This window comes from Caretta caretta, chromosome 13, assembly GCF_965140235.1.
Source record: "Caretta caretta isolate rCarCar2 chromosome 13, rCarCar1.hap1, whole genome shotgun sequence".
NCBI classification, from domain to species: Eukaryota; Metazoa; Chordata; order Testudines; family Cheloniidae; genus Caretta; species Caretta caretta.
Genome location: NC_134218.1, coordinates 14,104,139 through 14,120,510, shown reverse-complemented (window position 1 = coordinate 14,120,510; position 16,372 = coordinate 14,104,139). Strand labels below are relative to the sequence as shown.

Here is a 16,372-nt window from a genome sequence, read left to right as displayed (position 1 = left end):
AGGAAATTTCTGAAAGTTTTGTAGAACTGCCTCTCTTGTAGTCTATGGCTTTAAAACAAAGGCTGTCATAGCCACAAAAAGTAGTTCCTAAAGTTTAGAGGACTTTGTGGGCCAACTTGTCAGCTACACTCAAATCTCCCTCTCCCACCCGCCCTCCTGTGTCATGAAAAACTTTTTTTTTCCTGCATCCACTCACTTAGGTGCTGGGCATGTATCCATATTGTGAATGCAAATTGTGAAGGTGATTGCTCAGAAACGGAGTATAGTCTTTCTGATGTTACTCGCTATGATGTCATAGTAACCAAGAAGAATGGTGGCATTGCCTGTCTAGATGAGTCAGGGCCTGAGAGCTACTTTCTTGATGTGTGAAATTCCAGTCTGGGTTATAATCTAATTAAATGTGTCTGCAATAATAATAATAATAACAATTAATAATAGTAATATTAACTAAATCTAATAAAGTGAAGAGGAAAAATAGCCATATCCTCATTAGTCCTTTATTAGAGTCATGAGCTAGTTCCAGGAACAGCATGGCGAATAATTCAAAACCAATTTTATGTGGCAGAGACTTCAGCTAATATTCCCTCTGGTCAGTTTTTCACTATGTGTATCATTAGAGTAATGTGGCTTCGGTGATGTATTGTACTAAGGCATCATCTTTATGCTCTGTTTCTTTGATGTATGAGACCAACATGGAATCGTGGCACTCTGCCTTTATTGATATATAGTCACGCCGGTCAGCAAGAATGGGTCTAAGTGTATGGTAATAGCTTTGGGTTCTTTTCTGCTAATATTCTCATTAAATACCCGTGGGAAAGAAGGTTGTTTTTAAATAGCTATGACAAAGGCAGCAATGCTACAACAAATGAGAAAGCAGCCCCACCCCTTTACCATGCCTGGTGTCACCGCAATGAGAGATTGTGCTAATGAATCCAAGGGGATGTGGTCCAGCTCGACAAATGATGCAGTAGGAGGAAACTCCACTTTTGCATTAATAATGTGTAAGAAATGTGGTTATTATCTTCCCTCTTGGGCCCTGAAAAATGACTCTCAAATGCTGATGAAGGCAGCATCAAATCTAGAAACAGCAGGAGCCTCTACTCGCCTTATATATCTTTCTATAAGAAGAGTTTTACACCATCACAAAAACTATAAAGGGGGGGAGGAATGGCAAAAACCAGCCAGTGTTTCAGTAGCACCTGCCTCTTCACTGAAGCGTTAAATCTTTTCTTCTTCTTCTTCTTTTTTTTAAATGATAAATTTAACTGCAGGTGTTACTTTTAATTTATTACGATAGGACAGGGCTCTTTCTTGAGCATCCGCTTTCACGGCATTGTTCTATCAGTAGTCCTGGATCTGGGGTCAGAGTCTGAATTTCTGTGGCCTGAGAACTCTTTTGAATTCTGCTTGGTGGGTTGCTTTGCTATGTCACCGCGTAGGGTTTTGGTCTTTGGGCTCTAGATTGGTGTCATCACATTGAGGTATCTGAGACTGCTGATCATGAACCCATGATATCTGTATTCGGTTTTGCATATCGGAACAGTCAGCTCAGATGAGTTTGCTTTTCTTTTCTGAATGGTTCACACAGGCTTAGCCCAGATTGGAATTCTGGGATCAACTCTGCCCCCTATATGCCACTCCAGTGGTGTATGGGGCTGTAAAGGAACTGAAAGGGGTTGGGTGAGATCCTCTGGTATAGGAGCAGCAGGGGGATGACATAAGCCCCCTTATATTGTCTCACCCCCACAAGCCCCAGGATAAGATGCAAGGCAGGGATTGGGTTGAGGGTGGGAGGAAGCCTAGCCATAGTGCCTGGCACTGTGGAGATACTGAGATACAGTGCAGTCCATAGGCAGCCTGGAAGATACTCTTAGTAATGCTGAATGCTGTTTTGGCTGCCTTGCAAACTTGGTGGTGTAAAGCCACCTTTCCTCCCACTCTCTGTGGCCTGTATCTTCTGTGCTGTGTTTCTGTTGCAACACAGATTTGGACCTTTATTTTAAGTATGCATCAGGCCACTTCCGAAATGTGAAAAATATGCTGGTAAGTCAAATACAAATAAATAGAGAGTATATGACTTATTGACGTAACTTGTGATTAATTTCAGAATGACAGTACAGAAGTCAGCATGAATTTCAGCTTCAAGACTGACTCCCCCAATCAGTGCAAATGCACAACCAAATAACTAGGAGCATTTACATATGCAATCAGAGAGATTATGCACACCTGAATCAGGCCTTTAAACATGCATATGTTTATTTTATTTAAAGACTATCCTGAAAAATATGAATGGGGTGGGGATGGGAACTAGATGTTTTAAAATTTCATGTTCCCCCAAGATCAAGGAAAAACATGTAGTGTGAGGCTATGGCTTATGGCAAATCCTGAAAACCCTAAAATCTTCACAGCATATTCAAATTACTTGAAAAAGGCTCTTTACGTTTGTTTGTTTTTAAACACCACCTCTGACCCCTCCTCCAGCCAGTCCCCGAAATGTTAAAGGTCTTTTACTGAATACACACACACACAAAGGGAAATTCAGTTATAGCTGATCGTTTTCATACGTAGCCCTGCTCATTATGCCTAGTGATTTGGGGCTCAATTCACAAAGGTATTTAGGCACCTAGCTGCCTTTTTAGATGCCAAAGTCCAACATTTAGGCTCCACTGACATTCATGAAACCACTTCTCAGGTGCCACCTAATCTTGTAGATTAGATCTGTCTCACCCGTGGTGCCCAATCTGGTAGGCATTCTCAAAGCACGCTCTCTTGCTCAAAAGACGGGAACGAGCAGATAAGGAATTTTGGGGACTGCTGTACGCACACATGTCCTGTAGAATATCCAAGAGCCCATTGGTTAGTTTAGGTGATTCAGATTCCATCCTCCCTGTCTAATTTGGCATAGGGACTAAAGCCCAGGATTCCCATTAGAGTGCCCAGACATAGGTCATTCTCAGTTTCTCCTTTTGAAGCTGTTCCACACTGTACAAATTAAATTTTCATTGGAGCAAGGGCTTGAACCTGACTCTCCAGCTATAGAGTCAATCTCTCGCTTCTCTCCCTCTCTCGTGCCCCCCCCCCCCATGGCCTAATGAATATTTACTTATACAAAGTGGAAAAGCTTCAACAGAAAAGAGTAAGAGACCCCACCCCACAGCAGCCTCTAGCAGGGTGGTTGGGAAACTCTCCAGGATGGTGGGAGACATGGATTAAAGTCCATGCTGTAAATCAGGCACAGCAGGGATTTGAACTGGGTCTCCCACACCCTGGGTGAGTTCTCAGTCCACTGGACTATTTACTGTTGGGGTCGGCTGGCGTCTCTGTGGTTTTTCATGAGAAAGGGCTGACCTGGAGAAGGGATGAAAATCCCAAGCAGAGATAGGCGCCTCCTTCTGGCCTGTCAATCAGGACATGTCTACACCGTAGCTGGGAACCTGCTTCTCAGCCCCAGTAGACAGACTCACTAGCTCTGCTCGAGCAAGTGCAATAAAAATGGGAGCATAGACAGGGATAGCACACAGGCAGGACTTGGGCTGTCCACCCAAATATGTACCCAGGGGGTCTGGGTGGGTTTCTACCTGAGCTGCTGCCTGTGCTATCCCCAGCTATGCAGCTATTTTTAGCATGTGAGCTCGAACAGAGCTAGTGTGTGTCTGTCTATCCAAGCTTGGAAACATGCTCCCAGTTGCAGTGTAGATGTGCCCACAGATGCGTCAGTACCTTTGTGGATCTGGGCCCCAGATCCACCCTCATCCTTGGCATTTCACTCCTGGCAGTTACTTACTCATCCTGCTGGCTTCTGAGAATCCCTTTCTTAGGCACTGAACTCTCCCTATAAAATGCTATGGGAGCCTTGGTGTTTAAATTGGGGCTGTGAATTCTACGGGGCGGCAGGGAGCCCAAGAATTGGACGTTACAATGATCAGCATTGCAATGCACAAGTCCCCTGTAAAAAGAAAAGGAGTACTTGTGGCACCTTAGAGACTAACCAATTTATTTGAGCATGAGCTTTCGTGAGCTACAGCTCACTTCCGAAAGCTCATGCTCAAATAAATTGGTTAGTCTCTAAGGTGCCACAAGTACTCCTTTTCTTTTTGCGAATACAGACTAACACGGCTGTTACTCTGAAACAAGTCCCCTGTGTAAATCATCCCAGTCAGGATTTTAGTGGTGGTGCAAAGTGTCTAGGTCAGCACAGAATTAGGCCCAAGAGTTGATGAAAAATTGGAGGGTCTTCCATAAATGCTTTGCCCAGCAATCTGTTGTCCTCCAGTTTTGCATGCCCATTTTTGAATGGTAAATTAAGCCAATGCTGGTTTTTCATGTGCAGAGTAGGGGTGTTTGTCAGCTTCTGAAGATACTCAGTTGTGTGCACAAATTTTGAGGACAGGCCTGACAATTTGCCAGCCCTACACATGGCTTAAAATACCTACAGCAGAGAATCATTAAAGATAGGAAAAACAGGTTAGTCTTTGGGTTTAATTCTAAAGATTAATGGTATGTGGACTTTGTTCGCATGTATGTGTTGCATTAGCATCCTCTATAAAATAGGTGCTCCGATCCCATGGTGATGGGCGGGGCATAACAATTTCAGTAGATGTTAAGTTATGCTATACAAGTTCTCTGCTAATTACCTAGGGCCAGATTTTAGCTATCCGTTTTTTTGAGCGCATAGGGGTGGGTTCAGTAGTTCCATTACCAATCCAAGTTCCATGGAAGAGTCCTGTACTTAATAGATAAAAAACAATGTCTCATTAAGGTAAAAGAACAACAAATCCTTTTGAAATAAGTAACTTTGTAAAATATTGGCCTATAAATAATATCAGTTTAACTTTGGAATCTTCTATTAGTTTTGCAACATATACAGGTTAAAAGGCTCTGTGGGTGTGATTTATTCAGGGCAAGGCAATAGATAGGTGACTTGTATGAGAACGAAGTCATCTGAAGCTTTTGAAGTGGGCTGCAAATGTGTATACACAAAGCGAATTGGCCACTTAATTCATGCAGTCCCACAAGGGAGGAAAAATAATTGGGATACAGACTACAAAAGCTGTGCAGAAAATTGCCTTTTAGGTAGCTGTCTTGTTTTCATTGGTAAACATAAATGAATCCTCATCTTCTACAAGTTATCATATGCAAAGAAAGAGCGGGGGGAAATGTTGGAAGTTAAATTCTTGTTTCTCTAAACGTCTTTTGACTTTGCAACATACCAGAAACAGTCTTAATTTTCCAATACTATACCAACTTAATTGCATAATGCTGACAGGAATATATGGATTCCTCAAGGGGATCTGACTTTTAATCTGGTCGTATTAATCTTCCCTTGAAACAGCAGAAGTAATTTAAGCAGTCTTTCTGCCTAGTTACAAAATAATCCATTTGGAAAATTGAATTGTGTAATTTGTAATTGTTTTCCAAGCTCGCGAATGCAAAATTATATTGGTAGCAAATTAAACATTTTAAGTATGGCCACTCTGCTAATCACTGGTTGTTAAACATTTATTTTAATGAATACTATCACTTATTATAAATAAAGTGTCTGGTCTGAGACTTTAAAAAAATTGGCAAGGCATTTTTGGCATCTTTATTGGAATGTCATATATCAAGATTTATCAGGCGTATTTTGTTGTATATGGCGTATATGTGCCATTCCTTACTGTGAAATGACAAATAGCATAAAGCTGGTAGCCAGTGGTTATGGATCTCAAGCACAGCTCAAATAAACATGTGAGCCAAGGGACTAGGTCTGAGAGTGATAGAGTTTGTGATATATAGCTAATAAGTCCAGTCTCAAAATTCAGTAGGTGGTTTTAGCCATAATCCTTCTACAAGCCAGAAATGGAAGCCTTATGAAATGTAATATCATTTTTGTCAGATGTCAAACTATAACACACTTGTACCTTAGTGTGCATGCAGCTTTGCACATGCTGAGATGGAGGCTAATGGTTGATAATTTGCCCCTTTAAGAAAGGTGTGATATATTTGGCCCTCTAAACATTTTAAAACTGTTTATGCCCACAGGTGCTAGGATTGTTAGCAGGTGTTTTTGTGACCGCAAAAGCGGGTGCAAGTAAGAGTACATATCGTTTTTTGCACCCATACGTGGAGGTCAGAGTAGTGTTCCAGCTGCAAATGTATTCCTCCTAATGTTCCATTAGAATACCGGAACTTTGTTACTTACATATGAGGTGAATATGGGTCAACACCGGAAGCACATTTTGAAGTCGTTCTGAAGCAGTTGAAACAGTTTGTGGAGTTCATGTACTACTATTCACATGCATGAATGGGCTTTTGGGGCTTCATTTGATGGGAAGAAGCACTCTGCCCTCCTCCCTCAGAAAGCCTGGTGAGGGAATAAAATATAAAATACCATGAGTAGAATCATAGAATCATAGAATATCAGGGTTGGAAGGGACCCCAGAAGGTCATCTAGTCCAACCCCCTGCTCGAAGCAGGACCAATTCCCAGTTAAATCATCCCAGCCAGGGCTTTGTCAAGCCTGACCTTAAAAACCTCTAAGGAAGGAGATTCTACCACCTCCCTAGGTAACGCATTCCAGTGTTTCACCACCCTCTTAGTGAAAAAGTTTTTCCTAATATCCAATCTAAACCTCCCCCACTGCAACTTGAGACCATTACTCCTCGTTCTGTCATCTGCTACCATTGAGAACAGTCTAGAGCCATCCTCTTTGGAACCCCCTTTCAGGTAGTTGAAAGCAGCTATCAAATCCCCCCTCATTCTTCTCTTCTGCAGGCTAAACAATCCCAGCTCCCTCAGCCTCTCCTCATAACTCATGTGTTCCAGACCCCTAATCATTTTTGTTGCCCTTCGCTGGACTCTCTCCAATTTATCCACATCCTTCTTGTAGTGTGGGGCCCAAAACTGGACACAGTACTCCAGATGAGGCCTCACCAATGTCGAATAGAGGGGAACGATCACGTCCCTCGATCTGCTCGCTGTGTCCCTACTTATACATCCCAAAATGCCATTGGCCTTCTTGGCAACAAGGGCACACTGCTGACTCATATCCAGCTTCTCGTCCACTGTCACCCCTAGGTCCTTTTCTGCAGAACTGCTGCCTAGCCATTCGGTCCCTAGTCTGTAGCTGTGCATTGGGTTCTTCCGTCCTACGTGCACACGAGTACATGCACACAAATCCACAGCCTATGCATATGCAGGGACAGTATGCTGTGCAATTTGGGAGTGCACGTATTTTTGAAAATTGGGACTTAATTTTGAGTTCCTTGGTTTTTAGATGCCAGATTTTAGACCCATAGACCTGATTTTAAAAAAAAGCCAAATACCTGTAACTTCAGTAGCTGCAGACCCACAGTACTTTTCAAAAATTAAGCCCTAGGGGTGAAATTCTGACCCCATTGAAGTCCATGGCAATAGAAAATCAATGGATTTCCCCCAGTGTGTAAGCAAGGCATTTACAAACAGAAGCAATGACAAATTTTACAATCAAATGTAGTATTTTTCAGGGACTATTATATTAACTTTATGAATGTTACATGGATCATTGTGCACTAGAGATTTTATTCTACTTCACGAGCAAGGGTTACTACAGCTCAGCCAGAGGGGTCATTACTGCAGTCTCTGGACTGGAGGCCACTCCAGAGAAGTACCACCCCATGGGGTTGTTTTCATGTATTGGTTTAGTTATGTACCGGAGGCCCAAGGAGACAAAGAAAGGCTTTTTGGTATAAAAGACTGAGTTTAACCTGCCAGAGGTGCTTCATTTTGATTGAACAAATGGACACAACCTTTTTATCCAAACCCTGCTGAAGGGTTGGTAGGACTTTGACTTGCCAGACTTGTGGAGTCATATGATGAAAAACTGCTATATTACAAATTCCTGTCCGTATGTAGGTTCATGGTTGCTGACAGGTCCTGTAGCATGTACACACCAGACAGATACAAACAGAAATACTTAAGGTTAAAAATGGTACTTGACAGTAAAAACATACCAGCAGTAGAACAAAACAGGCCAGCTGACCAGGAGGGGCTTAAATAAAGAAACAGAGGAACCGGGGGCCAGCGAGGAAGAGGTAGGATGGGGCAGAAGATCACAGAAGCTGAGTGAGGGGCTCCATGAGTGAGAGAGACCAGCTAGCATACCATAGCCTGTATGAGGAGGGAATGCCTTGTCTGTCTGCTTTCCTGGACCCAGATGGTTCCCAAGAGCTCACAAGGGAAGTGTGAGCTAGAAAGTGAGGGACGTTGCGGTTTCAGATGTTTGTTGTTTTGTATGATCCATGCTCCCCTGTTCTTGACATGATTACAAATAAGAGCATAAAGGTTTTGGATTGTGCAAAAAGTGTGTGTGTGTGCTGACTGCTCGACAACTACTTTGTGCCCTGAGAGAGTTAAACTGTAAACTAGGACCTTTACACTTTTTGGATGGAGTTAAAGGAAAGGGGTGTGTTTAATTAGCTGGGGTATCTTGGGGGGGGGGATCAGTGCTGGTCCTGGGGCTAGGGCAGGAGGCAGATCAGGTAGCAGACTGAGACAGTACCCAGGAACTATGCCAGAGAGGCAAAGGGAGGAACCAGTGTTGCAACTCTAGAAGTCTGACAAACCCCAGGGGATCCAGAGCACAAGGCAGGACATTTGTCTGGTTTTAAGCCAGACTGTCCTGTTTTTGGAAAGGTTTGTCCCTGTCTGGCACTGGACATAGTTTTTTCTGGTATCATAGGGGAGGAGGCCATTTTACAGAGTGTGCTGCTGTGCCCACTCTGGCATGACCTCACATGCATGGTGCAGGGTGACACCACTCCGGAAGTACTGCAATGTCCAGTATTCTGGGGGTGCGTCAGTGGCCACTCTACAGAACACAGAGGCTTAGATGCCACTGACAGCAGTCCTAGGCAGTGCTCGCTAGGACCTGTGATGACCTGTAACCACTGGAATATGTCAGTCACAGCCCTTGGAGAGACAGCAAAGCATGGAGCCTAGACTTTTGATCAGATCTGGCTGGGGAGATCAGGAGTACCAGGAGGCTGCAAGCCTAAAGCCCTGGTCAGGAGGGAGTGGAACATGGGTCCCTGTCCAGTGAGACTGAATGTTAGAGATCTAAGAGGACATTCTTTGACCAGATCACAGCGGGAGGTCACAGGTGCAGTTACTCTGAAACTGTGGCAAACATCCAGAATTAGTGGCCACTTTTGAAAATGTTGTCCTTAATTTCTTTGTATCTCAGTTTTCCTATTTCTAAAAATGGGAGTTGGTACAGTAATTATCATGATCTGAAAGAGTTGCTGAGGATTAGCTAATTAATGTTAGCACAGCACAAATCATGCATATGAAAATACATTTGCTGTGAAAGAGTCTGAGTCACGGAGAGCTAGTAAGATGCAGAAAAGAAAAGTGGTAGTAGTAATAATAATAAACAACACCAGGTAAGATGGTGACACGAGTCATCCTCAAAGAAGCCAGGAAAAGTTCAATCACAAATATTTCCGGTCATTTTCAGACTTGCTCATCACCCGTTCTTGCCAAAAATCACAATACTAAAGATATTATCAGTCTGTCACTTTTCAGCATGGATTCAGCATACATGTGCCAGACCATTTGCACCATCTGCCACACAAGTGTCAGTGGAAGGAAGACTGCCCGGACACTTGGAGATGATGATGATGAAATGGCTTGTTGAGGGATTCAGCAGCTCAGTTATCAAGAGGTCTTTACACCGTTTTCCCCTCAGGTACACAGGTGCATCTTTGAGCCTAGAGAACATGGATAACCCAATGGCTAAAGTTAGATCTTAAAAGGAGGGGATGTTCCCATGTTGGAATGTATCTATCTTCTTCGTCATCTCTTACGTGTTGGGTAACAATTCCAGAAATAGAAATATAGCTGTGAAGAATAAAAGGGAAACAGCAGACTTCTGCTACACAGCTCAGGCTACATAAAATGGCAGCCATGAAAGCAAAGCACACAAAAAGTAAGTCTTCTGGCCGAAGAGTCTGGAAGTAGAGGATTGAAGAGTTTATCTATGAAGGGATGTTGAAGGTTTAATACTTCTCATCAAATCATTCATGTAATTCACGGTCCAAATGACACCCATAGTGCTTGGTTTTGTCAAGTTATTTCTCTTATTGTGTTTATGAAGCCTTGCACCAAAAAAGAATTTGCGTTGAAGCCAGCTGGGAAGAGAAGGAATGATGTGCACATTATCAGAGATGTTTGGACCAGGACCAAAGGTCAAAATTGTGGATCATCTATCTATCACAGCACACAGGGTAATGTTTCTACCACAGCCTGTTCAGATTTGCAAAACCAAATATCATCAGAAAATGTTCATAGCTACAAGTAAAGGATTTCCACACTGTGTGAAATGCCTTCCCCCGAACTAAGTTTCCAGTGCAGTTTGCTCTAAAGTTTGGTAGCTGTTTGATTAATTTTATCTATGGTGCTAATCTTTCTACATTTTTGTTTACTATCTAACTTCAGTTATAACTATGGGTTTTTCCTTCAGTATAATATCTGATAAATCTTAGTAGGAACTTTGCCATAGATTTAAATGAGACTGACATCAATATTTCCAAGATTTGTCCTAAAGGGTGAAATTTACCCCATGCATGACCAGCAGAAGGCACATCTGAAAGCCTTCAAAATAAACTTTCTACTAACCAGGCCATTATGTATTCCATATATTTTTCTCCTCTGATCTAATGTTGGTGTGAAGAAGAATTTATTTTGTTCATTAGGATTAGTGTTTCTTGATAACTGTTAAAGCAAATTGAATCAGTATGGGCACTCTGAAGGCAACTGTGATGAGAGAGAGAGAGAATAGTATAGATAGTCTTCTTTGCTTTGTGACACAGTACGCTCATAAAGAGCAAATGTGAAAGGAAAAATGAACCAAATGAAAATAAATTGTGCTGTTCAAATGGATGAACTTTGGCATTTCAAGCATGAATTGGAGTGTACTAAATTACTATTGAAATGTGTTGTTCTGCCTTTTGGATTACCACACTAGTTCTTCATAACTGCGTGACCTTTGAGATGAATTGATAATGTCAGTACTTTTTCCCCCCTTCTTCAATTGTATATTCCTCCCAAACTCCATAGTCATGATATGCTGAACAACCGAAAACCCGTGTTTAAATTTATACATGGTTCTCTCAAAGAGCTTCAATATTTACATTAAAAAGAATTCCATTTGAAGCTTCTAAAAGCTTAGTCACCTGACTACAGTGTTTCTTGCTACCTTCAGAAGGCCTATGGGAGAGAGACTTTTGAACCCCAATCTACCAAAGCATTTAAGCACATGTTTTAATGGTAAGTATATGCTAAGTCCCATTTAAGATGATGAAGGCTGAAATCGCGCATCCAATCTGCAGGCATTGGATTCTTCCATGGTAGCTCTGGTGTTGTATTTTGTGGCTTCAGCAAAAAGTTCTCTCAATGGTACAGGATCCTCAAGAGCAGGGAACCACTAGCATACAAGTCCCTTGAGCAAAGTCCTTGCCATTTTGGATGCACTCCATGACACAAGATAGAGTTCCCCTCTCTTCTTTGTCAGTTCAGTTCCACTACTCAATTTTTGTGGGCAATTTGGTGGCTCCCAAAGTGTGACTGGAGGAATTACTGGTAGAAAGATTAAGAAAATGAAGCTTTCTCTGCAACCATACTTTCCCTGTTCACCAATTATTGGGGACAGAGAGCTCCTTCCCCTGGGACATGCCTCCTGAGTTCTAGTTCTAGGTAAATAGCTTATGCAAATGAAGCAGCTCTGGGGCCATTCTTTCTCCTGTTCAACAACAGATGGGAACAGAGAGCTCCCTATTCTCTAAAGCGGTGGTGGGAACCTGCAGCCCGCACATGGCCCATCAGGGTATTCCGTTGGCGGGTCGCGAGACTGTGTTTACACTGACCATCCACAGGCACGGCCGCCCGCAGCTCCCAGTGGCCATGGTTTGCCATTCCCATTCAATGGGAGCTGCAGGAAGCGGCGGCCATCCCACACTGCTTACTGCAGCTTCCATTGGCAGGGATCAGCGAAGCATGGCAACTAGGAGCTGTGGGTGGCCGTGCCTGCGGACGGTCAACAAAAACACTGTCTCGTAGCCTGCCACCAGATTACCATGATGGTCCACAGGTTGCCCACCACTGCTTAAAGCATGAGGGCACAGTGCTTATATTGATATTATTGTTAATATACATTAGAGAAACCACTGTGAATCATCATATGTCCCATTATGAAACCCTCATCCACATTAAATAGTACATTATTCTGCAGGTAATACCATTGATTTGTAAGGTACTGCTCAGCGTGAGTACAGATAGCAGAATCTGGCCTTTATTTCGGAAAGCTTTGCTCTGGATGCGTCAAGTCTAATGTAAATCATTGGAAGAATGCATATACCAGCTTCTGGCACCAGTCTTTCTCCATGGTCTGGTCCGCTACCAACCACAAGATGAAGGCTAAATTGTTTCAGAGACGCCATATTAGTGAATTAGGTTATTTCACCTTTTTGTGATCATGGATTCAAATTCTACAGACAAAAAACACCCACTAACATCAGTTTAGCGAAGTGCCCAGGAATTGGAGTTTGTGAAGGGAATTCTACAAAGTAGAGCAATGCTATTCACACAGATCTTAGCGCACAGGTAGGGAAGGAGCTATAATACAATCTCTGTGTGGCCAGAAATATCGCACCAATCTTGCACTCCTTCTATGTTGTGGTTGTGAACAATGGGGGAACTAAAGCAAGCTTAACAACTTCAGGAAGCAGGCTCTTCCCTGTGTTCCATCTAACACTGTATGCTAAATGGCAGAGTAGTGCATTCTCTGTAATACCGTAGCAAACTATTACGGGTCTGATTCTACCATTCTCTATTCAACATGAGTAATAATTTACTCCACCATTAGTTCCATTTTCTTCAGAGGAATTACTCAGAGAGAGTAAAGTACTATTCATTGTGAGTGAGAGAGGGAGACATTGGTCCTAAAAAAGGAAATGTCTACTGTTTCTCTCATGCTATTAAATTCTTTCCTTGGGGGCGAGAAGGAAATATTAGAAGTTGAACTTGGCAGTTGACAATTTGCAGTTCACCTGTAATGTGATGAGGTGAGATCGGGATAGATATTAACAGATTTTTCATTTTTATCACAATGTTTGTTAGTGTCTTGTTAGCATCGGGAATGCTCTTCCATCATGGGCTCTCTTGCCATAGTCTTCCCTGTAAAAATGGGAAGAGATCCTGCAAATTAAGCACAATTATGTTATCCTGTTTAAAGCAATGTTAAGATTGATTCTAAAACCCATAGGCAAGAAAGTTTGAGTTCCAAACTCGGCCACCTGGTGGTGAGACTTAGCAGCTGGCTTAGTGTTTGTGTAATGGCCCTCTCCTGACTTTCTGCAGCTTCTCAATGAAGTTTCAGAGTAGCAGCCATGTTAGTCTGTATTTGCAAAAAGAAAAGGAGTACTTGTGGCTTTGTTAGTCTCTAAGGTGCCACAAGTACTCCTTTTCTTTTCTCAGTGAAGTGTGAGTCCAGACACAGGTGGCAGCCAATGCATTGCTTTTTTTTATTTTGGAGGCTGCTCATAATGCACCCATCACTTTGCTCCTTTGCCCCATTCTTCTTCAGGCGAGGCTAGCTTTAAAAGATTTTCCTCCTCTAGAGCTGTTCTCTGTCTCTCCCCATCTCTCTCTCTCTCTCTCTTGCTTGCCAGAAGGGAACACGCAATAGAACTGCTTTGAGGAGGATCTGGGTCAGACAGGGTCAGTGGGAGCCTAAGGCTCATTAGGATATTTGTCTCTTGCTTCTTTATAAATAGATTGTAATGCCTTTTAGTTTTCAGTACTGTAGAGAACCCACCCACAATGGTAAAAGCAAGTGAAATTTTCCACTGGGATGTAATGTTGCTCAATGTTACAGTACCCTTTCAGTAATATTCAGAGAACTAGGAAAACCTGGACAATGATAGTGCAAGCTGTTTTTGGAGAGGACAGGTCTAGCAGCAATGTCCTTCCTTTTTCCAATGAAATTATCAAAAAAAAAAAAATGTACCAGTGGAGAGAGTGGCTGACATTCATGTTCAGATGGCTACTTTGGCAATGAAAATATTGAGGTGTAAGGCCAAGACTTTCCAAAACAGATGTCTAAAATTTGGTCTCCTGATTCCATATTTAGCCACTTGCCTGAGTGTTAATAGTGCAAAGCAACCAACAGTAACCACTGAGCCAAATTTTAGGCTCTTTTTTGTTAAAATCTTAGAGCAAAGTCCTAGTCTAGGCTGAAAAGTAGGGATCTTTGTGTAGAAATGTTAAAAATCACCTGTTGTCTGCTGAAGCTATCTACTAGAACTGGACAGAAAATGGAAGATTTCCACGGGGGAGGGAATCAACTTTGCATTGAAAAAATGAAAACTGGTTGACAAAAACTGAAAAAGTTTTGATTTTCCGAAGTCTGGAAATCTCTGGCTAAAAAATACTGAAAACCATATTTGTGAGGGGTGGGGAGGACTTAAATGTTCGGTTTTCAGGTTTTTGTATTTGTGACCAAAAAATTGAAAATGTTCAAAGAACGTAAGACATAGGACTGGAAGGGACCTTTGTGGTCATTGTGTCCAGCCCTCTGCTATTACAGGCCTACAAGGAAAGTGGACACTTCTGTTGAAAAACTAATTTTCCATCAAAAATAGTTTTAGATGGAAAATTTCACCTACCCTAGTGTTTACTCTTCCATAGAGCAAGTCGTAACAGAATCGGTTTCACCCTCTAAGTGAATGGATCAAGTGAAACCTTTTCTCTTGGTCCTGTTGCTACTTCTGGGGCACCTGTTTGCTCTTTCCCATGTACTTCTTATAGGTGTTTCCCCACTGGTGTGAATGCTGAAGAGATGATTCCACCATCCCTGTGGTTTAAATCCTGGTTTTTATTGGGTTTCACCGGAGCTTACATACAGACAGAATATGAGGCAGTGTGGAAGTGTCAATGTGGCTACATCGTTTAGAATCTTCAGGTTCATCTCTGAGCCTGATTCATGTCAAGGTGGCTTGTCCTTGTATGTGCTCATGGGCTCATTCTTTTTGGTTTTTTTCCAGCTTGGCTTAAAGTTTTTCTCTTCTCTCCTACGTTCAATACTCATTATTCAAGGATCCTAATTAGAACTCCAAATTGCTCTTTTTCAGGTCACAGAGCTCAATAACGTGAAGAATATATTACGACTGCCAAAAAGCACGAAGAAACATGCTGTAGGCATTTATTTTAATGATGACACATCCAAAACTTTTGCTTGTGAATCAGGTGGGTAAACTGGCACAATATATGAGAAAATACTGAAATGTTAATTGTGAAATTATAAACATATTGTACCTACACACAGATTTTCTGGGCATTTATACAGAACTCGAGGCAGATGAGTGGTGCAAAGTGCTGCAGATGGAATGCCTAGGAACTCAAATTAATGACATAAGCCTTGGAGAGCCTGACTTGTTGGCATCTGGTGTAGAAAGGGAGCAGAGTGGTATGTATAGAAATATTGAACTTTATAGCATTTAGAAAGTTTTAGAATACAATTCCTACCTGAGTGCATGGCTCAGTTACTGAAATGTGTGGGCCATGCACATAGAAACCGGAAATATACTCAAGCTTTTACAACCTGGTGCAAAAAACAAACAAACAAAAAAACAAACCCCAGAACAAAACAAAAAAACACTATTCTTGGTTGTTATCAGCACTAACCTGTTCTGCTAATCTGACACTCTGATTTAGGATTTTAGAAACGTTCTAGTGAGATTTTTCAGACAAATTAGGTGCATTGTAATCTCTCTGAGGCAGGGAATGCTTTTTGGTTCTGCATTTGGAAGGTACCTACCCAAATAAGGTCCCAGTCCATGACTGTGGCTCATAGGCACAAATAAAAAGAATAAATATTGCCATATAAATAATAATTGCATATATAATCTGAGTTTCATTACTTCACTTGCATACGGAAATCAGCTACTTGTATGCACACATGGGCTTTCCATGATTTAATTAGTGTACACAATTTTATTAACTCCATGCAAAATACAGTTGTGAATGTCTTGTGTGTGCCCACATGCATATACCTAAACGCTTTGAAAATACACTCCTCTTTGAGAAGCACAGGCTTGAATTTCTCCTCCTTTCAAGCAGCCCTAATTATTAGCTTATTTCCCCTCATGTCTGTATACTGGCCAAACACACATTCTCAGATGCCCATGTATGGTTAACATATTAGAATTTATAATTAGCGCTCATCCCATTTCTGTTTCTTACTGAGTCCAGAGACTTGCACTAAAAATATAACCGAGAATGCAACATCAGCTAAATTTTTAACCATTCATTGAACCTAAAAGAGTTAATTTTGAAAGCTTAGGTTGTCTTCTCACCC

The 16,372-nt window shown here is 41.9% G+C and overlaps 1 protein-coding gene across 3 annotated transcripts in view; it reads left to right on the top strand.

The window, feature by feature from the left end:
* The window catches only part of DOK5 (docking protein 5), a 94,294-nt gene that overhangs the window by 57,301 nt on the left and 20,621 nt on the right, over positions 1–16,372 (top strand). The window contains exons 3-4 of one of the 3 annotated variants that reach the window (XM_048820378.2): positions 15,147–15,261; positions 15,341–15,481. In XM_048820378.2, coding sequence (XP_048676335.1) covers positions 15,147–15,261; positions 15,341–15,481 — 256 coding nt within the window. The remainder of the gene's footprint in view (positions 1–15,146; positions 15,262–15,340; positions 15,482–16,372) is intronic. The other 2 variants (XM_048820380.2, XM_048820381.2) reach the window with 2 other exon arrangements.